Source organism: Augochlora pura, chromosome 3 (assembly GCF_028453695.1).
Source record: "Augochlora pura isolate Apur16 chromosome 3, APUR_v2.2.1, whole genome shotgun sequence".
Classification (NCBI taxonomy): Eukaryota; Metazoa; Arthropoda; class Insecta; order Hymenoptera; family Halictidae; genus Augochlora; species Augochlora pura.
In genome coordinates, this window is record NC_135774.1 from 10,526,704 (window position 1) to 10,553,355 (window position 26,652).

The 26,652-nt window shown below is 40.1% G+C and overlaps 2 protein-coding genes across 5 annotated transcripts in view; one reads left to right on the top strand and one right to left on the bottom strand.

The window, feature by feature from the left end:
• The window catches only part of LOC144467667 (UNC93-like protein), a 33,651-nt gene extending 20,766 nt beyond the window's left edge, over nucleotides 1–12,885 (top strand). The window contains exons 3-7 of the mRNA XM_078176560.1: nucleotides 66–352; nucleotides 5,210–5,435; nucleotides 8,143–8,302; nucleotides 9,230–9,497; nucleotides 10,975–12,885. Of these exons, the coding sequence (XP_078032686.1) occupies nucleotides 66–352; nucleotides 5,210–5,435; nucleotides 8,143–8,302; nucleotides 9,230–9,497; nucleotides 10,975–11,246 (1,213 nt within the window). The 3' untranslated portion in view covers nucleotides 11,247–12,885. The remainder of the gene's footprint in view (nucleotides 1–65; nucleotides 353–5,209; nucleotides 5,436–8,142; nucleotides 8,303–9,229; nucleotides 9,498–10,974) is intronic.
• A 4,277-nt stretch (nucleotides 12,886–17,162) lies between these two features.
• Nucleotides 17,163–26,652, bottom strand: part of Pdm3 (POU-domain protein pdm3) — a 300,629-nt gene continuing 291,139 nt past the window's right edge. For 2 of the 4 annotated variants that reach the window (XM_078176857.1, XM_078176856.1), the window contains exons 12-14: nucleotides 19,226–19,282; nucleotides 18,030–18,166; nucleotides 17,163–17,420 (exon numbers count right to left, since the gene is read on the bottom strand). In XM_078176857.1, coding sequence (XP_078032983.1) covers nucleotides 17,296–17,420; nucleotides 18,030–18,166; nucleotides 19,226–19,282 — 319 coding nt within the window. In that variant the 3' untranslated portion in view covers nucleotides 17,163–17,295. Of the gene's footprint in view, nucleotides 17,421–18,029; nucleotides 18,185–19,225; nucleotides 19,283–26,652 lie in introns of all 4 variants that reach the window. The other 2 variants (XM_078176855.1, XM_078176858.1) reach the window with 1 other exon arrangement.

Here is a 26,652-nt window from a genome sequence, read left to right on the forward strand (position 1 = left end):
AGCGAGCCAAGTTCCTAGGTACTCGGACCGTAAAAGCAATCTTATCTCGCGTTCACTCGTTGCAGCTGGCTGGGTTGTAAATGGACGATATCCTTGTCCATCCTGACTTACGTGCCTTTTATGGCCGCTCAGTTTTACCCAAAATTCTACACTATGATACCGGCTGGCCTGCTGGTCGGCATTGGCGCAGGACCACTTTGGTGCGCGAAGTGCACTTACTTGATGGTCGTGGCCGAGGCTTACGCAACCTTGTCCGACGTGGCCGCGGACGTACTCGTCACGAGATTCTTCGGGGTGTTCTTCATGTTTTACCAGATGGCACAGGTCTGGGGCAACCTCATATCATCGGCAGGTACGTGCAAAGCAAACGTTGTTGCGTTCTATTTTTCGATAACTAGGAGGATTCGCGGTTTTCATGCTGTCTGACTTTGGAGATTGAGAAATTCCTTTACTGGTATATGAAAAGATAGCTGCATGATTTTTACGTAGAATGATTCTGTATACTCTCCTAAGTACAATAATATTTCTTTTTGTAATTTTGTGAATGTTTATAAATGTTTGAACAGGGTTTAAAGAGAGCGAGACGCTTCAATGAACTATTTCTCGGATATTTATTTTTTATTTCTTTATTATTTACTTGGACGAAGGGTAAAAGATGTAGATTAACGAATTTAATTTCTTTATTATTTAAAAATTTATCTAGGCACAAATTTGTCTGAATAAAATTTATTCGAACAAGATTTTACATTAATAAGGAATTATTTTTACAGAAATTCATACAGGAAATATTCAGTAAAATTTATTTTCATCATTTACTGAAATATCCATTTCAGTAAAAATGATAGAATATAAAGTATTTTTCAGAGTTTATTAATATATTTTTTCTATATTAAGTTTTTAATTACATAAAGATAATTATTCAAGTAAAATATTTGACCAAAAGTTATTCATTCAATTAAAATATTCGATTAAAAGGAATTCATTCGGATAATTATCTTAAAATTTTTAGAACACTAATGAGATTTATTAGCTACTCGTGTATACAGTTATTTTATTGTACATAGTACCACGTGCATGATTACGTCATGCTAATTACGTCAAGATATCACTCGAAAATATTTTTACGTAATGCGTTGGTTATCGGTAAACATTACAGCATTGATTCCATTAAACCAGCAATTAAATGATACCTGCGATTCAAATCATACTGCCTCCATTCTAATTTGCACTATTAGTACTCCCATGATACATATCATCGTGTGATTCTAATCTATTTTTTATTCCACGACTTCCGATTCCGTTGCACATATTTTAAATTAGATACAGCCACGCCTTTCACACTGCCTTATTTACTGTTACTGTTACTTCTGCAAATTCGATCATCACATTTTTTTCCCGACGAGAGCAATGAAAAGTCGATGATTATCATCGCACTGATTCAAACGTATGCATAAACTGCATAATAATGACACATAGCGGAAACACACCCACAAACGTGACTAACTGTGAAACTAGTTTTACTGTAAAAAAAAGCTTGTACCTTTAATTGAATGCTAATGATTCGTGGAACGTAAATCATTTCTCGTGACAAAGAACAATGTTACAGGATCACGAATTGCTTGTAAAACCTCCAAGTAAATCATTTAGTAAATATACTAAAATTTTTAAATAAGAATATAATAATATCTTGAAAAATATATTAATTTTATTTTATATATTAAAAATGGATATTATTAATTCTTTTTATATTAAAATGTTATTTTAATTCTTTTATTCTCTTATTTCTGTTATACTTTTATTTCTTTTATTTTTCCTATTATTCAATTCCACTTGTTAAAGTAACATTTCAACTACAAACGATGTATTAAAGATAGATAGATTTAAAAATATAGAAATTATTTTGAAAAATAATGTAACAATTTCGAGTAACGCCAAACAGTCGTCATTTATCCACGAAGATATAACGATGCAGTATTACATGTTAATCCAACTGTAACGAGGATTTTTCACGACGTCGAAAATATTGAATTATTATAAAAGACTTAAATAAAGGTAGACACGAATAACATAACACGATCGTTCGTTACATAAAAATCGCAGTCCCTTGTCGTCGGTTCGTTCTCAGACGATTAACAAAATTTCGCAGAAAATCTGTATTCAGTCCGGCGAACCGGCAAAAATAGGTTCTAAGAAATGCATTTAATATTCAGAATAGCGAGGATCCGCCGTTCGCCAACCACCGCGCTCGAGCATTAACATAAAATCAAATCCCCGATAGCGGCTACGTGTGGCTCGTAAATAGTAGCGGCGAAGTAATTCACGGTTTCATTCTACGGCTGCCGTCGACTTTAACACGTTCGTCGCCCAGCGCGAATCGCACCAGTTTCTTACCGGGCCCAAACTCGGTAGTTAGAACGCACAGGATAACGTTATATTTTATACATTAAATATAAATTAACGAATAACAAATATAATAGTGTATGAATTTTTAGTATTCTTATTTTGTATATTTCGCATTTGTCGGTGCTTATTAAATTTCTGTGCTACAAATGGGATTTTCATAAATTAAATAAATAAAATCTTGAATAAGAAGAGCATGATCCATATTTGGGCGACGGGGGCCCCACGGAAGCATACCTGTCACCCAGATATGGATGACGCGGGGACGAACGTGTTAACACGTTGAGTGCCACGCGATTATATAAGGAAATCCCCGTCAGGCCGCGCACGCTGGTATCGTGGTACAGAAATGCGAAGCGCGCTACTTGCAAATTAGAATTTATTCGATGGATTAAATCCTTTAAAATTTTCTGAAAAAATTGCATTGGTAATAGAATCCAGTATTAAATAAAAATGAAGAAGACTTTAAATAAATTTTAGGTAACAACTGAAGACAATGTAAATTTTTTAGTTTTGTATCATGTTTCACACCGTCAGTCACCGGCGACTGACACGGCCTGAACGGAGAGTTCAGTGTCAGTCGCCGGTGACTGACGCGGCGACGAACGCGTTAAATGTGCGCCGGGAGCTGTCGCGAGGGCGGGGCAGAAATTACGCAACGAGCGTGGGATATCGGATTCGCGGTGTCCTTCGATCGATCGGCGATGATTAAACGAGACCGGGCTCGGTTAATTAATGAATTTGTTGAAACTGGGATCGAGGTCGACGGTGTTTTATTTCCCCTTCGGTGTTTCTTCCCGATAAGATTCCAGTGCTCCGTCGGCCGCGCCCGATGAAAATTCAAAAGGGAGCGCGCGCGCCCGCGCTCGGCATTGTTTCCATTTCGTAGGATCGCATCGCAATCAAAGCTTTTATCCCTCCGAAGACGGAACGGGAAGTCAGAAAGGAGGGAAGGTGGAAAGAGAGGCAGAGTCGATGCCGGTAGCTTTAAGTGGGAAAGGCTAAAAGCGGCCCCGGCTACCCTTTTTGCCAGCGGTTTTCGAGTGTACCGGAGGAGAGTAATTAAACTGACTTTGGTCTGCTTACCGACGACTCACTTTCACTATGATAAAACTTCCACCGCGCGCAACGGCGTAATGCAATTCGTGGATATCGCTGGCAAGACGTTGGCCAGAACGCTGAGCACTAGAGGTAACAAAACCGAGACTATAAATTAGGTACCTTCAGGCAAACATCGTTTTTCAAGAGCCGATAGTAATAAAGTCTTTTCGTTGAGGCACTGTAATCTATTTAGAATTGTCTCGTCAATATATTATACATTACTACATTTTTTAATTATTTTCTGCTTTTACTTATGTAATCTTAAGATTCGTCCCTTGTTATGTGTAATATGATTTCAAATGCTATATATTTCATTAGTTGAATATAATTTTAAATATATATATTTCATTAATTGAATATAATTTTAAATATACATATATATTTAATTAATTTAACATGATTTTAAATATTTATATTTCCTTAGTTAAATATGTATGTTTCATAAGTTGAATACTTTTGTGTATGAGTGTATATACGGACACCATTAAAAAACCGTATATCATATTTTTGGAATTGAACTAAATAGCTTAAATTGTTTTTAGATGATAGAGGGGCTGTTATTTAAAATGATAAACTAAATTGCAATAAAAGAAACTTTTACATTTCAACTTTTTTATCTGAACTATGAAGAAAATTTCAAAAATGCATTTTCTAGATATTAACAACTTATATGTATGCAGAATGCAGATAACAAAAAGATCAATTTAATAAAGTTTAAAAAGATCAGTTTAATAAATTATGAGGTAACTCGAGAAGACTGCATATTAAATAAAAAGGTATTTAAACTTGTCTCAGTATCTTATGAAAATGATTTCGTTGCTATAAATCTATCTATAAATTAATACTATGTTTTCTACCTTTTTATATACTCCCATATCGTTTATTTTTTAATTAAACCATACACAGTGGGCCGTCATATAAATCGTCAGTCCCATAAAAGAATTTTGGAAAAACGTGATTCTGAAATAGCTTCGATAACTGGTCAACCATAAAATCAAATTCTGTCGAAATTTCTACGTGTATTGCTCGCCAGTCAAGTGTTAACTACACCTCAATTTTGTAGAGGCTTCACGCGGGATTTTTCATCTGATTTGAAATTCAAACTAGTTTTTCTCGACATCGGTAATATGTCACTTGCACCCGTGAACTGGAGATTTTATGCATTTATCCTGCACTACCATTTCATTGCGTTCATCGGGATAGTGAACGATTCTCATCGTGATCTACGCCTGAATAAATAATAGATGTATTAATTAACTGTAGATCAATAATACGAAATAAAAATTTTCCAATACAATCGTAAAAAACCGTAATTAAATAAAAATATATTTTTTCTTTTAATCATTTTAATAAACCCAGAAGAAGTGTAAATCCCATTTCAATAATAATAATAATAATGGGAATAATCCATTTTAATAATAATAATGAGAATAAACCCATCTTAAATTTTTCTAACCTGCTCTCAATAATTTCTTTCTTTTAACACGCGTAACAAGTTAACAACAAATATGGCAACGTTTCTAATTTTTCTGGCAAGCTTCCACGCATTGTTATTAATTTTTACGACGTTCGCAGTTTTGCAGATCGCAGAAGCTGGTTTACGATCCGATTCTAAGATTTTTACGAGTTCCGTTGTCCGGACCTTAATAATTAACGGCGTATTCGGACCGGCTGTTTAATAATCTGGAAGTAACACTTTTGTCAATAGTGCTCTCCTACGGGATCGAGGCAGTGCCAATGGACATAACGCTGAACAGCACGGTGGTGGCGGTGTCGTGCGGTGCCAACTTCTGCGGCGCAACGTCCGACGACGCCGCGGGCCCGACACTGGAACGGCCGCCCGAAGAAAGGATCCACCTGATTTCCGGCATCTATTTGTGCTGTATGATAGCCGCGTCCTTAATTGTCGCGTTCGGCGTCGATACTCTATCCAGGTAACCAATCATTACACAATAAACCCGAACAATTCGGCGCGACCAGACCCCGCCCGGCCGCCACCCTCCCCCACTCCGGCTTAATAAAACGACGGTAGTTGCAGCTTAACTAACCATTGTTGTCGCCAAAGTTAGCCAGAGAGGTATTAACTCGCGCTCGTAAATTACGAAACTGTTACGATTTATAGCCATTGCGAGGAGTGAGGCACTAGACTGCTGATTTTATGGATTCACAGCGTTATACGGGGTGGATTGTTACACGAGGCACACAAACGGCGCGCAGAGCTACCAATCGCCACATACCCAGTCCCTCTATGTTCACCTTTCTCCACTGGAAACGAATCTTTTCCGTATTGTGCTCGTTTTGTTCCACTAAAAATTAATTCTTTTCTTTTCTAAATTACGCTCGTTCGTTTTCAAATGCAACTAATTCTCCCGCAGATTTTATTAATTCCATCGTATTCGAATTAATCCCCTTGCAGATTTCGTTCGTCATTTTTCCGAATGAAATTATCTTTTTCGCTGAGCAAAATTGACAGTATTGCATTACATTTTTATAATTATTGTGAATTTATATAATTGATATAAAATAGTACGAATTTTGTTACAAGAATCTGGAATAATTGTTTGGATGTCATTGATGTCAATGTCACATGTTTTGATGTCAATAGCTTTGGTGACTGGGAATAGACATACGACTGCAAAGGGTTAATTTATGAAAGGGTGAGTTTCATTTGAAAATAGATGAATACTTTCAAGAATATGACAAAAATGTGATAAAATATACTGAAAATATGATAAAATTATGACAAAAAAAATAATGAAAATACATATTGCCATGAATTATATCAAAGCTTCAGTACAAAGTTCTACTCATAAAAAATTTCCCTCTCAAAATCAAACCATATTTATAAACAACGTATCATCGAAAGCAACTAGAATATCCAAACTTATCAATATATGTATTTCGTTCACCCAGTATACAAGAACTGTCTCTGGTTAAAATCCCCGTCGATCGTCCGCTCAGTTAAGGGGACCGAATTTTTCAATGCTCCATCAAGAAAGAGCTCTCGTCATAAAATCTGGAATACGGATTCCGCGCGACCGCTATAATGTTCACACGCTGGCGTAGAGATATTGATCAATGAAATTCGACAGTGCAACGCTCCGTATCGTTTAATCCATGGCTTGAGAGCAATCGAGACGTGGGCAAAATTGGCAAAAAACGGTCCACGGAAACGCGAGGAATATGAAATATCCGTGGGCTCTCGCCGCGATCGGTAAGAGCTGGCGCATAAATCGTTCGAAGAATGCGATTACGCGTGCGTCGCCCCGATATTCAATTCCCTTAGAAATCCACGTTATGAAAATCAGCCTCATCAAAGAAATATTGGAAACCGATACACGCGCGACGTATGGAATTTCAGTGGACCGAAACTCGCGGATGAATACAATATACGTATACATACATACGGCGGCTGTATATGTATACGGGTGTTTAAGTGGATAGAGTAACAGGCACTGCATATATTACGCGACTCGTTTCGACACTTACATCAACCGGTATCGAATCAAGTCAAATTAATTCTGTGGATTTTGTAAACAGCGTGATCCCAAAATACATTAGCCCGTCTTGTTTATCGAGCAGATTATGCAAATCTGTCGGCACTGTGCAAGCTTATACCTCCTTCCTCGTGTTTAATTGCCGCACGGCATTAGCCAATAAGTGATTCCGCCCTTTCTAATCAATTACCACGAAACCTAAATTAATTAACGACCGAGATTTATTATCATTTTCTGCTTGTAACACTAAACTATATAGAACGACTGTTTTATAAATACGAAACTGCACCAATTATCACCTAAAACCAATTTGGCGATGTTGTTACATTAATATGTATATTCATTAATCTGTATAAATATTATATTAATACGTTCACGTTATTTATACAAAACACGTTGCACATTTATATTATTGCACATTTATATCTGTCAGGGAATAATTTATCACTTAATTACAACCGACTGTTTTTAATTAAACAATACTTTGGTATAATAAATATTGAACGTTTGCGGTGGGAATTTAACGCGACCAGATGAATTCTTAAACAAATCAAAATTGCACGTTGATTATAATAAACAGAAGTCGGAGAGAAAATTGAAACACTGCTCTTCGTAAGTTTTTTTGTTTTTTAAATATATTTCATACTTTCATTTTAGACACGCATCCATGAAATCCACAGATCAAAATTAATTTTACCGAACCTAGAGACGAGTTTAATTTATACAATAGGTTCCAGTGTTTTATTCCCATTCCTCTTGTGATTAACAACCGCGTCTTCGTTGCGGAGAAAGAACTGAAAATATGTCCTCTAATAATCGCGTCCGCGATCAAATATTTCTCAGCGGCGACAGCACTCGCGGTCGATCGTCTAAGTCGAAGCGTCTACGGCAGAAGTCTTGTCCGATCGATTCGCGAACGAAGCGACAGGCGTTTCACAGGCGTATCATAAATCCTTCGCAGATATAGCCGGACGCGTTCGCGAATTGCGGGACCCGTTGCCGGATTGAATCGCGAGCCCTCTGGTCGCGATATTGTTTCCCGTTCGAAGAGTCGCGACAATAATTGCATCGATTAATTGCCAGCGATCTGTCCGTGGTAACCGACGTATCCCGATATGTATCCCCGTTGTTCACTGTGTTCCAGGTACAATAGAGGTAGATCTGGTTCAGCGACAGGATTGTCGGGCATTAAACTGCTGGCCGTGACGTTGAAACTGTTGAAGGAAAAGAGCCAGCTCTTGATACTGCCGATTATTATATTCATCGGGGCTGAACAGGCGTTTTTGTTCGCCGATTACAATGCTGTTAGTCGCTCTTTCTACCATCCTATTGTCGGCATTCACGCGCGGGGCCTGTTTATCGCTGGAACTGCCACAACGGGGAGGGGACGGTTCCAACGACAGCCTTACGACTCTTTGTCAGCACGATAAGAATTAGGAAACTAGCTCCTACCCGATTCCGTTGAATGCGAACAGAAAATATGAATGTACCATTGTTCTTTGACCAGGATAAATATTATCTTGGCTCCGCGCGACAGTTTGTCGTGATAGCTACCCGACCGAATAGACTGCTTTATGTAGTTCTCCTTTTCAATTTCGGAAGATTTCACGGGGGTAATTATCCGTTTCTCCGTTTCATTTGTTCCGCCAACAATTGGAACATGGTAGATTAGTTGGAGACTCAAAATAATGTTTATTAAATTTGTTTGGATTCTAAGAAATTGTTAGCAATGTGGTGGGACTAGCAAGACTGAATTTTTATTGAAATATAGTGAGATATGTCGAACAGAAATATAATTTAGAAAATAAAATTTAAAACTACGCTTTAATCACGATCTTTTTCGTGCTTGCTCTAATTCGCATTTCTTTATCGTTTATAAATTTTTATACGAGAAAGAAAATTTGTATTTATTGTATCTTTACTTTATAGTCGAGTTTTATATTGATTTGAAATATAATAAATTATATTCAACACCTTCGTAAATCGAAATTGCTATTATATGGTCATATCGAAATGGCTTCAATGGAATATAAATATAATTCTAAAAAATTGTCACATTAATCAGAGATAAAAAGAGAAATGGAAGGAAATTGAAATTTTTCGGAAAAGTTAATGTAAAGCATCGTGATCGATTCGCTAGCAAAGATCAGTGATCAGGAATGTCGAAACTGGTTTACATCCGAAAGCGATACACCGCGGTTGTCTCTGATTGACTGACGTGTTGGTTGCAGTCATTTGTGTCCTGTGCCTGGGGAATCAGCAACATCGGCTACGTGATGATCTGCTTTGGTGTGACGAACGCTGTGGCCGCACTTGGGGCAGGTTCGATAATGAAATTAACAGGGAGGAAGGCCCTAATGGCGTTTGCCTTTTGCCTTCACATGGGAGTTCTCGTGTTTCTGCTGCGCTGGCAACCGATGCCTGATCAAAGCTCAATGTTCTTCCTGATGTCTGGATTATGGGGTCTCTGTGACGCCATGTGGCTCGTTCAAATAAATGGTATGAGTTTTATTCTGAATTAAAACACAAGACATTGATATAATAATTTACAAGACATTGATATATAAGACATTGATATTTTCTTATTTAATATAAGGAAATATTTCATTGATGCCTATGCATAGTTTAAAAGTATTTTAAATAACATCGGTCAAAGGAGTAATGTTTGACCTAAACAACTGATGGTAAAATATTTAATTGTTTGCTCGTGCATTGTAGATACCATTCTAATTTATCTTGTGCTGGTCAGTATTGCCAACGGCAGTAAAAATAGCTCTCTTCTCGAACCACAGTCGGCAACAGAATGCATTGATTACCGACAGTAGATTTATTTATACTGAATGCATTTACTACCGACAGTAGATTCTTTTATACCGAATGCATTTATTACCGACAGCAGATTCTTTCATACCGAATGCATTTATTACTGATAGTAGAGTTTTTTTTATACCGAATGCATTTATGACCGGCAGTAGATTTTTTTATATCTACTGTGCATACAGTGCACCATCATTCGAAAGAGTAAAATCTGCTTTGCTCAACTGATGGTATTTGATTTTATTAATCTTGAAAATATGATAAGTATAAGTTTGCAATAACTGAACTGAAAATTTAGATGTTTTTTACTTTGATATGTTACTTTTTTAGAAAATGACATTCTTAAATGATTCATCCTAGCAAAATTGAGCTAGAAATGTTATAATTGAACTGCAAATTTTATGCATTTGTGATCAAGCTCAATCGGTAAAATGTAAAACTGTGCCTAAGAGAAACTGGATAATTTTCTTTTAAATATTGAGTCTAATAAAACTTGTTATATCGTATTAATATAAATAATTTTATGGATTATATGTGTCATTATTAATTATTACTTCTTAGCTCCAGATTTTTGAGTTTAGACAATTTAATTTTCCTTTCTTAAAACTGTTGCAGTAATATTACTTTCCAATGGTACAAATGTACCCATGTGTTCTATAAATTTGCACAATATTGCAATAATTGTATAAAAATCACCAGTTTATTAATGCTGTCGTCCTATACGAATAATTAATTAATATTCTCAAAACATGCATCAAATGCTTTTATAATTCGATTTCAAGCAGCCGAAAAGAGTAAAAAATTCTATATTCAATGAGTACCAATAATCTCTAAATAATGCGAAGCTTTTATTTGTAATCGGACACGTATATTTATGAGGGATCAATATGAAATATCCTGTGCTCTAATTCCAGCTCTATCAGGCATCCTGTTCCCCGGCAAAGTTTACTAATTCTGTCGTCCTATACGAATAATTAATTAATATTCTCAAAACATGCATCAAATGCTTTTATAATTCGATTTTAAGCAGCCGAAAAGGGTGAAAAATTCTATATTCAATGAGTACCAATAGTCTCTAAATAATGCGTAGCTTTTATTTGTAATCGAACACGTATATTTATGAGAGATCAATATGAAATATCCTGTGCTCTAATTCCAGCTCTATCAGGCATCCTGTTCCCCGGCAAAGAGGAAGCGGCGTTCTCAAACTTCCGGCTATGGGAATCCACAGGATCCGTGATCACGTACGCCTACAGCCCCTATCTCTGCACCGAAACGAAGCTGTACGTGCTGATGGGAATCCTCTGCCTCGGGATGATCGGCTACGGTCTCATCGAATGGTCCGGGAAGGCCGGCAGAAGAACTCCAGAACCGAAGTCTGATTTCGAGTTGGTGGCGAACGGGGATGCGAACGATACGACGAAACTTTGAATGAAAATTCTCGAGAGTTCCTCGAAAATTCTCCGACGAAAGTACTCGTGCAGGCGTTAATTTGTTGAAGCAAAAAGCGCAGAGTGTCCATAAAATATTGTCAAATCGGTGTATATACTTTCGTTGGCAAAAATAAAACGAGCATGCCTGAGTTCGTCGGTCGATGGTTTAATTTCGTGTTTCTAATCAACTGGAAAATTGATGGAACAGATAAATTATTTTGTGGACACTCCGGCTGCGAAAAGATTTTTTAAAAATAAAACGGGGAGTGAAATAAACAGTTGTCTTTGATTATATTAAAATTTTGGAACCTCCGTTAGAAAAGCGTTCTACGTGAAAAGCGATGCGTTCAAAGTTCGATGGACACAAGTTATTTTCGAATATTTATTGACAGAAACAGAAACAAGTTCGTCACTGTGAATTATAAATAGTCCAAATAAGTAACATATTCAGAATATCAATTTATTATAATCGTAATAATTATATTCAATATTGTTGCAGCAGTACTATTCGTAGAATAGTCTTCAATATCTGTTACAATAATTGAAAACCTTCCGGATTCTCGTGGAACAAAATCACTGTCCCTGTTACAGAAAAATTCTCGCTTCTATATATTATATATATATATATATTATATAAGTCTTATCGAAATGAAACCCGTGGAAACGCGTCCGAAGGAATTGTTCCCGGTCCGCGTTCGTAACGGAACCTACCGAAATGCTCGTTTAAAATTCATACGAATTCCGATTCGGTTAATTTCGTTTCACCGATGATGCCGCTAGAGATTGTACGAATTCGAAAAACGAACCGCAGCGAAACGTCCTCGGAAATACGATCGTGTAAATAATGTTATAATTCCGCTATACATAAGAGACCATACATTGGAAAAATGATACATAATAATAAAGTCGGGCGCGAGTAAAGTTACGTTTTCTGTACAAGTATAGCGCGCGCGCGCGTGTGTGTGTTCCAAGTCGGGACCTTGAAGGTATGATCTTTGTGTGATTTGTACCACAATATATGTTTTTATTTTATTCTTGTGGACACCTACTAGATTTTACACAGGTATTTTCGCTTAAACGCTAAAGACGTCATCATCCCTCCGTTCTCACTTTAAATATGTTAGTTTAATGTTACATCGTGTTGTATCTAGGTGCTAACATTCAAGCTAAAGCTACGGCTGCTTAAGTTTAAATTGTATACTTAATGTGCTTAATTGCCACTTCGTCTGGTACCGGTGTCATTTGTGTGATGCGATTAGACGCGTTCGCGTTCGCGATCGTCATTGTGTTATTTCTCTTTCCCTTTACGTGGACGCGCGCGCGCGCGTGTCAGTGTCCACGTCCGCGTCGTAATCGCTCTCGTATATTTAATATCTGTGTGTGATACCGATTCTGTAGTGTCTCTGTGTGTTAGAGTATGTTCATTTCGCGGGTGTCGTATGCCGATCGTTTTTCGTTTATCTTTTTTCTTTCGCTTTTTTTTTATTGTGCCGTCACGATCAATTGTCTCCCGTCCTGTTTATCGAAGGCGAACGGCTCCGTCTCGCGAATCCGGCGGAGCTCCGGCTCGCTTCCGGTGATCTTCTCCTGCGAGACGAGGCTTCCCTACCGCCGGACGAACGAATCGCGACGTGGAAGCAATTGATCCTGCCATACCTTCATGCTAACTCGTCGTTTAGGTTTCGTTTTTTGTTACTCGTTTTAAAATGTTTTTCCCTCGCCTGATTGTGGATCGTGTGCTAGCTTAACCCTCGTTATGTACAATTCAAGTTTTGCAGTTCAGTTTATATACTTTATAAAACGTAGTAGGAACTTTGGTTTCGCTGGGCAATGTTTCAGGAGCAGTTTCCTCTTGTTTACTCTGGCTCGTTTTTTTTACTTCTTATCTTTCTTTTTCTCTTTTTAATCGTAATCGTATATCGTTTCGCTTCGTTTCATATCGTTCGTACATCGTTTGCTCTGCTTTTTGTCTTGCTTCGTTTTTTGCTTTCGCTTTTTCTATTTTCGGTTTCCTCATTGAGATCACTTTCTACTATTTCGAGAATGATTGCGGTCAGGAGTGCACGTTTCTATTTGATTTGATTTGATTCTCAGTGTTTTTTTTTTTCTCGGCTCGCTACGGCTTTTTTGGGGTCCCGGACAAAAACGACTCTACCGGAAACTGCTATAAAACATTCGCCCGTGGATCTATCTTCCTTAGAAATATGACACTCACGAATACAATTCACGATTTTTTTTGCTTTTAATACTCATGTTTATATTTCCGTAATGACCTATTTGAATATCAATTTCACGAAGAAAATACACATGATTTGTAAACTCTCTCGCAATCTTACTCTCTCTCTCTCTCTCTCTCTCTCGCTCTCGCTCTCTCTCTCTCTCGCTTTTTTGTTTTCTTTTTTTTTCTTTTGTTTTGTAATTCAGTACTTCGCTTTCTCTCTCGCTCACTCCCTCTCTTGCTCACGTTTAATTTTGTTTCGCTCGTAACGCGTGCGCGCGTGCGCGCCATGCTCCCCCGCACTCCACATTTTTTTTTTCTCGTATAACAAAATTTAATAACCGGAATATCTCTGTACAAACGTGTTTCATTCTTTCTCATCATCGTTCTCTCTATCAAAAATGACAACATACACATCTATCTCCCCCAGCTCCTCTCCCACCCCCCTCCCCCCACCCAACCCCCCTGACGCTCCGTCGGAGCAAGAATTTTGAATTTTGAATCCGTTATCCCGCCGTTTGAGTCCCGCCCTACCCCCGTCCCCGGTTCCCACCCCCCATCGAAAAAGCCGTATACCGTCCCGCCATTCTCGCATCGTGTATAATACAAACAACGTCACTCGATTCTCCTTTATTTGTCACGCCCAGTCCGTCGCCTCCTCATATTTTTTTTTGTCTTCTCACGTAATAATTCTCTCTCTCTCGCTCTCTTTGTGTGTATCGTTAGGAACAGATCACTTTTGCTCGTGTCGTAAAACCGTAACCTTAAGAGTAAACTATATACCTTAAAGTACGCTTGCGGTGTACCCCCTTAAAAATTTATCTTCTGTTTAACCATGTAAATTTTCTCTTCATGAATCGTCATCAAGCTATTTCATAGCTATTACGATATTAAAAGTATTAGTAGCTTTTTTTTTGTTTCATATAATATTACAGTCCCTAGGTGTCTCCTTAATATGTACACGCTACCCTCGCGCTCCTAGCTACGCTTCTGTTAAGGATCTGGTAGTTAATACAGCCGCGGCGTGCCCAATCGTCGGTTCGCGTCCGTGCGCCCCAATTCCGCGTCGCCGTGTCGACCGCCCATTGGCGCGCGGACGCCAGAAGGCGGACTCCCGGGTGTGGCCGGACGTTGCGCAGGTGGGGAGGGGGCGGCCACGCCCCCGCTGGCCGCGAACCGGCCCGATTGATCGCCCGTCGCGGCCACAGTTATCGTGTAATAGCCCATTACAACGGGAAGGGTAGTTATCGGATTAGTACGTTGTGTTTTTACCATTTCTCTTTCTCGTCGTCGACGCGCACGGATACGTGCTAAGTAGTAACTCGAGCTGAGATATTTAAGAAATCGTCGTACCGTTATGAGAGATGGGTGTCGCCTAGAGTATCGTTTATTACACAAGAAGGAAAAAGGTCCGAGAAAAAGTTCGGTGGCGCGCTATTCGAAAAACGACTATTTACTTCCGGACAGACGCGTGAAAGAAAGAGTTCGTCTCACTTAAGCGGAACACATTCAAAGAAACCCTATTTATCACTAACGATTACTGGGGAGTACATGATTATATCATTGTGGTCGATAGGTTAGCTTGATAATCGTATTTTATCGATCGTTCTCCAAACGAATTCCTCTGGATGCGTGAAAGTGGAATTTGTCCGCAGAATTCTGGCTAAAAACCCCCGTCGTTTCGATCGCGCCCCGCCCACGTTCGATCGATCGATCGGTTCCTCGTCGGAACGAGATCAGGACCGAACCGTCGCCTATTCGGATTCGCAGTAAAACGGTTACAGTTCGGGATGAATATTCTATAGCAGCCGTGAGAAATTTACAAAACCGCGCGAGGCCACTCCCGTCGCCGTCTGGGTGGGCGGAGCCTAGGCTCCGGGGAGGCGTGGCCAGCGTGGCCAGCTCCCAGCGACATCGCGCGGCGATTTGATGTTGCTTCGACTACATCGGAAGCCGGGTACCATGAAATTCGCGGCAACGTCGAACGCATAGAACCGGAAGCTCGCTTTTCGGTTCCGGTCAAAGGAAAAATTGAATTTCCGCGTGCGGTTCGGTCGGGACACAGCCCGTTCGGGCGGGGCGCTCTCGCTTCAAACACCAGCGGGCAAGTAGATTCGAACATTTAGGAACGAAAGATGCGTAAATGTTTAATACGTATACCTCGTATATGGCAGATTATTACGGACTAGTGTTTCATTTTTTCATCTCCTATTCCCCCCCTTCCAGAAATCTCGATCGCCATCAACGTCCATTTTTTTCCCCCCCGTTTCGAATGCAATTTCAAGAAGCATCGGAAGGATCCTTACTTTCAAAGACGTTTGCGCGTGAATTTCCTCGACATGTTTGATTTCTCTTCGCTCCTCTCGCCAACCCCCCACCCACCCACCCCAGACTATTCACCTATTCCTGCTTGCCTTTCCAACCGTATTCGTTTCATTTTTCTATTTCAACATTTTCCCCCTTTCTCATTTTTTGCTTGGATCCCTAAATAGGCGCGTAATTTACAGACGAGCACACCCAGAGAACAATGGCGGTTGAAACAGTTATTCCTCGTTTTTGCTATATTTTTGTCGCGTGAACGGAAGAGTCCCGTAAGAAAAACTCGTTTGTTTTTGTATACCGGTAAGAAGAGAGAACTGAAATGGACACGATCGTTATAAACGACATCGGCGGTACTGTGAAAACTTTCTCCGTTGCTATTTCATGGACAACTGAACGGTATTATCCCTTGTGGCTATGGCGTTGTGAACTATGCGATGGTACTGTTTGTGGTATCGGTACTGTTTTGCTGTCGTTGCTTCAACTATGTTCTGTTTCAGTGTGCAGCGGACCACGGGGTCCCCCTCAATCGTTTCCTTTATTTATTTTCTTTTTAGTCTTGTTCGCCGCGCGAGAAGTACGAACGCGTCAACTCGCGCGCGACCTCTGTTTTGTGCTAATTTATCGATCGCGGACGATCCTCGGCTGGCTGGAAGCTTCTCAATGTTACGAACTAGATTTATCTGTGCGGTTACTTGCGGAATTGCTTACCCTAGTTTTGCGAGTCGAGGCGCGCGAACTGCTACGGACCAGTCGCGTCAACGTAGACGTCCCAGCGAACGTCGGCCGGCGCCGTGTCGTGTCGTTCGATAGAAAGGAAACCGAAAGCCCGCGAATTTCAAATCTCGTTTAATCGTCCGTTGGTAAAGGCGTACCGTTCGCGGAGACGCCTGCGATCGATCCCGCCGCTTTCCGGCCGCTGGCAAGCGAATCGTCGACGTGTACCACCCGTTGGTAAACGCGTTCGCTCGATCGCCGCGCGCAGGCGGGGATCGATCGGACCGGTCACGGCGATCGACGCTCGACTCCTGTACATCACATATTCATCGATTAAAGATTATTTACAGAGTAGGTCTCGTATACGCCTGCAATCACAATGATCTTCGCATCGACCGGGCAGCACAGCTGCGCTCACCGTGCTTGTTTAAAATTCAAAGCCGGGTACTCGTTGAAACGCTTGAATGTTTAAACCGTTCTCTCTCGACCCGCCGATTTGTCGGAGTATATTAATAATGCGACACTGAGATCCGATTTTCTTCCCCGGTCGTAGTTTCAACGATTCACCGACGCGGATCCAAGATGAAACAGCCCGCGTTCCCAGGATCGGCGGCTCCTCTTTTCCTCCATCTTCTTCTTCTTTTTCTTCTTCTTATTCTTCGTCTGCCTCTTCGTGTTCGGCTTCGCCGACTTGTTCGGCTAATGCTGCGCAATGATCGAGTCCTTAAAGCTTCACTTTTGTTCACTGGTTCTGTTCGTGGCGACAGATTCTTCAAGCGACGCCGCACTATCTTTAGATCACGTTCTTCGCCATCGATCTCACCGTGTTCTTCAGGGCCTGCCTCCTGTTGCAGAACCAAATCCTTATCACCTCCCTGTCGTAGCCTAGCCTGCCCGCCAGGTTGCTGATGTCCGTACCTGCGCATTCGATCGGTCGCAATTATTACAACGATGCATTTATTAAACGACAGTGGAAGACGTTGGTCAGGCAATTTCACAAAATTATTTCATTTAAAAATTAAAAGATTTGGAAAATCATTTTTAAACTGATCTATTATACTTTTCAACTCTGTTGGAATCCATAATTTGATCAGATTAGAAAATTAATTTTTACGCTGATCTATTATATTTTCTCAACTTTGTTGGAATTCATAATTTGATCAGAATTGAAAATTAATTTTTACGCTGATCTATTATAATTTTCCAACTCTGTTGAGATCCATAAAACGTTAGAACTTAAGGTATAATTGAAATTTTTAATTTTGATTTCATTAACTCGTTGCACTACGATTTCATTTAGAATTGTGTTGCTCTTTGTATGTATGTGACAGATAATTTACATTCATTAAACAGCAATATATTGGTTAAAATTACATTGACGTATACATTTTGGCTATGGAAGAGCAGAATTTGATTTCCATCGCGAGAATATAGGGTTAAGCTGGTACTTTAACGAGATTTTTAAGATCGTTCGCGCGGTAGCAAAGGTGTTAACGAACCGGTTAAACAATTAAACGCGTGACTTACCGTTCGGATGAGTATTCCTCTTGAAATGGGCGGTCAGCACCTCCAAAGCCTGGGGCGTGAACGAAGTTCGCCGCTTCCGTTTCTTGGCCGGCTCCACCCCCATGAACTCCGTCAGGGGACCCATCCCGCTCTTGTACCTGTAATCAACAAGCACACTGTTCCCCTTCAGGTTCGACAAGACCACTCGTTTTCAATGGATCTATCTAATAAACGAAACGGTAACGGAAAAAACGAGACAGCAAGTGATAAATAAAAAAGAAAAAAGGGAGAACGGAAGAAGTGAGAAAGAAAGAAAACAAACGAGAAGGAGACCGAGAAGCCAGCGCTCGGTCGAAATTTAATCAGGCTCGAAATACAATGTTTTAACGAACTAGGATATCGTTGACAGTGTCGATTGTGCCCGATACGTTTCTCGGCCACCTGCAGTCGCGGCTCTGCCTACCGAAAAACAAAAATTCCGGACGCACTACGTCCGATGGGCTTCGTCACGGAAATTCAATTTCCATTTGACGCCGGCCACAAATATCCGGCGATCGTGCTCTAATCAAATATTAAAACAAAACAGGAGAACGGTCTGTTAACTCGACAAACTTTCTACGCGTCAAAGCGCGCCGCGAAACCGGAAGCGGTATCGTAAACAGCACGGTTCGTACGCGGCGTTCATCTCGATCATCTTCTCGATCGAGGGGTGGATCCAAGGGATAGACTACGAACGGCCGGAAGACGAACCGATCCGTTTCATATTTTATTTTATTTTACTTTATTTTAGCATCAACAATGTCTGACACGTGTTGCTTTGGAAACATCACGCGGCTGGATGCATTTAACCAACTTGCTATTATTAATGTAATGTGTGCTTGAATTGAGAAATTTATTCAAACGTTCTTTACGAAAGGTAGCATAAAAGAAATTTTAATCTTAACATTCGAGAATTTTTAATTGTTTATTATGTTTCATATATTTATTTCGAGAAAATTCATGGGAGATGTCAATGATGCAATTTAACTCGCATCCATCTAGAAATCTTGAATGACACATACTAAAGTGATCGACGTTGTCAAATTTTGTTTATACTGCTCGCAAAGAGTAAAAATGATAATTTTTGCAAAAGATTTAATATTGCAGGCGGATGGGTAGTTTAATTATTTATTTTTCTGATGACGAAACCATCGTAGTTGCATAGTGCGAAGTCTCACCTATCTAATGAGCCCAAAGCATCGTCCTGCGCTTTTATGGTGCCATTTTGAGAATACCTGTGCAACAGGAATTGATTTTAAGAATATTGGAGAGTAATAGTGGAATTATAAAATAAAAAGAAAAACGAAATTCATAGTGACGTAACACTGTTGAAAACTCAAACTTTCTGGTCTCATTTTAAAGATTGGAGTCTCTACTATCTACTTGTTTTAACTATTTTAAAAGATTCGCTTTTTGACAATAGGTTAACTTTGTTGACCTCTGATGGGATAAATAAATTTTCATTAATTTTCCTCTTTATAACGAGCACCAAAACAGTGAGCTGTGATTTTTTCACACCATTCTACGATTATTCGAATCGCAAGTGTAAATATTAGATTCTCAAGCGTCAAAATTACATCTCAAAATTAATTGCAATTTAGTGAATTACAGACGACTGTGCCTCCGCAACAAATAATGATTCTGGTACAGTTCCAGACTCATTTCAAGGAAGTCTCTGCTTTGCCCTCGTTGCAATTCTTTCGATCAAAAGTGGCCGTGGCGTTCGCAGCATCGCGATTCGCAACAATGTTCGAATTTTCCTCCAAAAAAACCCCCCCCCCCCCCCCGGGACTCGCGGTGTTTTTTTAGTTGGTAATTGAAGTGTTGACAGTTTCGGTAATTGTAAAATCAATACTTTGATACCGGCAGCGTTACCGTGAAATTGGTACCGCTAAAATAGTTCATCAGCGTTCGGTGCGCGGCCATCGAAAAAAAAAGGAAAAAAAAAAGAAGGAAACAAAACAGAAAAATACAGAGAAAAACAAGAGCGCAAAGCGTTCGTGCGGGGGGGGGGCGGTGGAGGGGGACATTTGTCCCGGTGACTGATTGGTCGGCGAACTTTTCGCGAGAGCGTCGGGCTAAGCGTCGTCGTCGGCGGGCCAAATGAAATTAGCGATCGAAGCGTCGCGGCTCGACAAAAAAAAAATAGAAAAAAAAGAACGCCCCCCCCCCCTCCGTTGCCCCGTAAACAGGAGAACTTCCGGCGGGGATCGCGAGTAAACGAGAATTATAAACGGACAAGCCGTGGCGCGGAAGGGTTGCGCGCGAGGCGGGTAGAACCGGGGTCGCCCGGCTAGGTGCCGCTGCGGGATTTATGTTTTTAATTTAACACCGTATGACCAACTGTCGAGCCCCGCCGAAAAAAGTGCGGGCCCGAGCCATTAGCATCGCGGCGGTGATATTTCGTCGAATCCGCGAAAACAATATGCTAATGGAGAACCGTGCGAGCGCGAAGAACCGATGCTTTCGAAACCCTGGGGGGGGGGGGGGGGGGGGGGGGGGGGGGGGCGAGTTCACGCCCGGCTGGAGAAGTGGGATCCGGGGGAACGGTGGTGTGGGTGGAACAAGCCGGGACTCTCGTTCCCTGTCGGACATTCGTTCCCCGTGTTATTTGGAAAGCTGACTGTCAAAAACTGGTGATCCATTTGATTATTGCTGCGTTGATTGTTGTTAACCGCCGCGCGAGGGCTCCCGCTCCCGCCGCGAGTAGATCGCGGAAATTTTTATCCGCCGTCCGCGCGAAACTGCACGCGCCTCGTTTTACTCCCCTGTTTTACACGATCCCACTTATTTTTTGTTTATCTTCCGGTCTTCTCGCAAACCGTTTCATTTAGTCGGCGTTGCTTTAATTATTTATTCGCCGCAGCTCGTGCGCGGAGTGTTTCGTTTAGCCTGCCCATTGAAATATTACCGTCCGGCGAAGTAAGTCGCGAATCTAGACATTTTTATTCGATGGGTTACACTGTAATAGTATTTTGAAGTTACACGTCTCGTTTACCGTGCAAATAAAATATCAACCTTGCGAAATAAGTTGCGAATCTAGAAATTTTTATTCGACGTTTACGCTCTAATTGCACTTCAAATTTATGTGTCTCATTTATACAGTTCAGTTAAGTGACACATCCGCGTGAAATAAATTACACATCTAGAAATTTGCATTTAACGTGTACGCTCTAATCTTATTTGGAAGTTAGACGTCTTGCTTATCATGGGCAGATGAAACATCAACCTTGTAAAACAAGTTGCAAAACTAGAAATTTATACTCGAATCTAATCGTATTTTAAATTTACGTGTCTCCTTTATATCGTCCACTTAAATAACACATCCTCGTGACATAAGTTGCAAATCTATAAATTTATATTCGATCGTATTTCGATGTTACAAGTTTTTTTTATCTGTTTCACTAAAATATTAACACTTTACTGACCGATCATTCGGCCGTAAACATATATTTTCATAACATTAACATTCAACAATATTTCTTTTATCCATCACAAAAGGTGTCTAATATTTAAGAAATTATATAATAATACCTCAATAATGCATAGCAAATTATTGGTAGCCATAACGACCGATTCACAGACATCTGATCAGAATAGAAAGCCGATTTGTGCGCTACCGGTCGCTAAAGTGTTAACACATAACCTATTACTAACAAAACTTTTTCATTAACATAGCGTCCTTTGTCACGCCCGCTGAAACATCACAATCTCGTGAAGTAAGTCGTGAATTTCGAGCTATATATTCGAGGGTTCGCGGTCGTATTTTCGAAGTGACATCATATTCCGTAAAATATTGGATAATGAAGTAAAGGGAATGTTTGTTTTGTCATCGGCGAGTTCGTAAAATTGTTTCCAATCGTTGTTAATGTTTCCGCGCGTACAACTTATTTTGTAATAAGCGAATTCGATCGAAACCGTTCGGCAGGTGCAACGTAGAACCCGTAGTCCTGTTTACGGAATCGATCGTAAAAAAGCTCGTCGACTTCCGTTGTTGCGACGGGAAGTAATGAAAATTAACTGTGCCGGTGATTACACTTTCGCCGTAAGTTGAATTTTTAATGGGGACTGTTTATTAATTGCCGTAGCGACGTTCCATTTGAAAGATTGATTAAATTTCGATAAAGCCCCGTCGAAAAACAGTGGTTTAAAGACTGCACCTTCGATGGCATCGAGCCATAACATTCTCTCTCTCTCTCTCTCTCTCTGTCTCGTTGGGACGGGTAGATCAAGTGCGGCAGGATGAAAATCATTTAAAGAACCCCGGGAACACCGTTGTACCGTTTTCAATTAAACAACTACCGATAGTTAATGTATGAAGCTCGAATGAAATTAGCCGGAACAATGAGCAAACGATTGAAAAGGGTAGACACACGAGTCGGGAGGGCGATGGCTTCGATTTTCATCGTCGGACCGGCGAAACGAATTCGTTATTGCGAAACTAGCGGCTAATCAATTACGAAATAAATTCGAGTGATTAACGAATGGTACAGCGTGACAAATGTAGAAACGACTGACGGAGGGGCAGGGGAGTTAGGGAGGGAAGGGGTGGAGGACACTTAAACGTCCTGATCGAGCAGCGTGGAAACGCGGCGCCGCCGCCGCCGCCGCTCTCGGCGGCCGATTATAAATACCATGATTGCCACTTTTGTGCCAATTTGGTACGGGCCGTGCTCTCAATGATCTTAATAAACCGTCAGACTTAAAAAGGGAACGCTATTATCGCGCGTTCAGTGCGCGGCGCGCAGGTGAGAAAAGTCGGCGTCGCCGCCGCCGCTCGCCGGTGTCGGGCGACGGAAACGGGAGACACGGGAGACGCGCGGAGGGCGAGAGCTCGAGAGCAACCGTGTACGCGCGCACAGGTGAGAAGCCAAACGGAAAGAGGGACGAGAGGAGGAGCGCCGACCGGCTGGATAAGGACGCCGCTAAACGTGTTCGCGGGCTTTAATCCGCGGAGTTTGCACGCCGCGCGAGAGGAACAGAGAAGACAAACACGAACACAGAGGAATTAAACGTCTCTCGGGAGAAGGGAAAGCTTCTAATTCACACCGGGCGAGAGAGAAGAAAAAAAAGACCGCCGCACACACGATTGCGCATTTCTTTCTTCCGCCCTGCGCGCTTTACAACCCCTCTCGCGAAACCGATAACTTCCTGTATCAAATGAAATTGAGCTGTTCAGCCGTGACATGTGTGATTCTACGTTTCCACATCCCGTGGAAACCTGCCACGTTGTTTTACGTCTTGATGGTCTACTGGATACATTGTTTAACATTGAGGATCCACAGCTAATTGTTAGCCTGTTTCGTTTCACGTAGACCGCAACGGTTCTAAGGACACTTGAATTTCTACTGTCAATAATTTTCTATTATATTGCTAACTATTATTAAGCTTTGGTTCTCGTTATGTTGGTCCAGTGTATTTTTAATCATCGCTTAATTATTTTTGGAAATTGCCTAGAGCTAGTTGCTGTTTCACTGGGTACAACTGAGAGAAAGATCTACAGGAAAAATTTTTAAAAATTGTTCAATAATGCTGAGGAATATTAGAATTTGTGGTCCGAGGGTTAATTGTATCGTTACTAGTTTCTATAATACTTCTTTCTGAACAATGTTAATTAATAATCCGAGTACGAACTTTATACATTTATAAGATGGGAAATAAATTTAAGGACGTCTATGTATTATTTTTAGTTCACTGAAATTATCGAAGAAAGATAGAGATTTCTATTTGAGCGATGTTTGTTACCATTCATTAAGATCGATTGTATTTTGCATAATGCGCGTAGTCTAATAATTACTTTCTATTTAATGAAATTGATCTCTTGATCTGCGAAAGTGTGATTTTCAATTTCACACTCTGTAAACCTCTACGGCTACGTTACCGTCTTAATTTTCTGGACGATGCAGTTTACAACGTTATGGATGGACGGCAAAATGGGTTAATTTGTTTTATGTAGGTTATAAAAGTGTCTCAATTAAAGAACACTGCAAAGAATTGCTACATTGGACATTTCAATGAATAAGTAACGCGTGAGGGAAGCTCGGTAATCTCTTAAATAATTATTTCGAAATAAATCGTTGCACTATATTAAAACATATCATGATAAATAAATATATATATTAATAATATATAATAATATAATGGTAATAATATAATGATAATAATGTATACAATAAGTTATATTTTTGAAAATTACGTCTTATTAAAGAGAAAACTGGAATAAATTCTGAAATTTCTATAAATTAACTTCCCTTTAAATTACCATATCAATTATCAAAAAGCAATATACACGCTACAATACAATAACACTCCTTTCTTCTCACAATGAGAAAAATGTGACTGAAGCCTCCATATTTTTATCCATCTCTTAAATAAATTATCTTAAACCCTTAATTATGAATGCTTTCGTTCAGACGGCGAATAATGAAACAGAAACGGCAACAGCGTCGCTGAAAATTATCCCGCGCCCTGGATACGTTCAAAAAGGAGTAGCTCAAGTGTTTCGCTGTTGATTCAGAGACAAAACTGGATTGGATACGCCGAAAGCGCGCTTAGTCACTCGGCCGCGCCGGCTCGTTTCGTCAGACCGGCCGCAACTATTCCCTCTAAATCCCTCGCGGGATCAACGGAATAAATCAGCTAATCGAATATTTATTAGAAACTCCGTGCGGTTTGGTTCTTGTCGCTCGGCCAGAGCTCGTACAGCTTTCCGGGGAGAGAACAGAGAACGGGGGACGGAGGCGAGAAGGAGGCGAGAACACCGCGGATAAAGAAACTAAATGAAACGAACACGGTAACACAGGGGGGACCGCGGCCCCGGGAAGGCGAGAAAGTAAGCAGAAACGGAGAGGAATGAATGCTCTAATGACTCATAACTGGACTGCGGATTCGATGAATTTTTTAAAGAACCGGGCGCGCGCAACGCGAAATAGAAACCGCGAGGAATTTAAAAATATTGTACCAAGCCGGGCGAAATTACAGGTTCGTTGATCTTCTTGCGGGTTTGCTGTTTATAGAATGTTTGGTAATGCGGTTGCACGGTTCTTAACGGGTTCATCAAAAATTCCTAAAGATTCGGAGGCATTTAATTAACATTCCCTAATAAAAAGGAATTTATTAAGAATCCTTAATTTTTCAAAATTCATTAAAACTCTTTAATTAAAAGGGAATTCGTTGATACTGTCTTATGTTACAATAGATACTAATTCTGAAAATTAGTTTAAAAATTAAAAATTAGTATGCATATCTGACCCATAAGGCACTCAAAGTGTTGAAATTATTTTTATTAAAGTTAATTTTCTCTTTGGATTTGGAAAAATTTCTTTACAAGACTTTCTTCAATAATAACCTAAATATTGTAATTGAGCTATTGAATTACAATATTATTATAACGTAAAAAAATGGTTTATTTGTAACCAGACCGTGGATCGGTGCGCAACTATTAAAATCCTGACAAATTGCAAGATACAGGAATTAAACAGAAATTGATTACCGTCGTTAGGGATTTAAATATTTTTTAAAATAATGTAAAAGCTGTGGACAAGATGAAAATTCTGCTAATAAATTTCAAGAGACAGTGGCTGAAGAGAATTTAATTTTTGTCATTACTAATTTTAATGGTGAAAAATAATAACAAGAGCGGCTCGTTTATAATAAGACCGTCGATTTCTAGGCGAGATTAAAATTCCACTAACGAATTGCAAGGTATAGGAATCAAACAGAAATTGATTACCGTTATTACTGATTTCAATATACCGAAAAATAATATGAAAGTGATTTATTTACACCTGGATTGCGGATTTGTATGCGAGAGCATTACTGTCGATCAATTTTACGAAACAGAATCTAAATAGAGATCGATTTCTCTCGTTGGCAATTTTAATAATTAATAGCAATATAAAAGCAAACGATTTGAAATTGTTTTAATAATTGCAAATAAAATAAAAGCAGACGATTTAAAATTATTTTAATGATTATGAACAATATAAAACGGACGATCTTTTGCACCGAAAAATTCCAAAACAGCAAAGTGCATTAGACGTTGCAACATATTAAAATCAATATCTTTCAAACTCGCTCTTCCCACCATTAGATTAATAGATATCAAAATTATTAATAAAGATCAGAATTAGATTATGTAATAATTACAGACAATATAAAAACGGACGATCTTTAGCACCGAAAAATTCCAAGTCACGAAAGAGCAAAGTCGAAGCAGACTTCCGTCATGAAACTTTGCAATGTGTTAAAAAAAATTTCGAACGCTTTTCCCGCCAATAGAAATATCTGCCGCAAAAGCCGAACAGGCGAGCAACGTTTAAAGAAGAGCCCGAGAAAGCAAGAGAAGCGCAGCACGGCTGGTTCACGGAAAGCAAAGGAACCGAGAGACATCGACGTAGGAGAGAACGGTGTCCGCGAGAGGGTTGGCAGCGTGGGTGTACGACGGAATCGCAAGTATTATCGTTTACGCGGGTGTGAGAGTAAAGAGAGGCCGGCGCGGAGAGGAGAGAAGAGAGGGACCGGTGGGGAAGAGGCGAAGAAACGACAGGAATCGTGGTGCAAGAGCGAGGCGACGCCGTTTGTTCGAAAAGGATGGGGGGGGGGG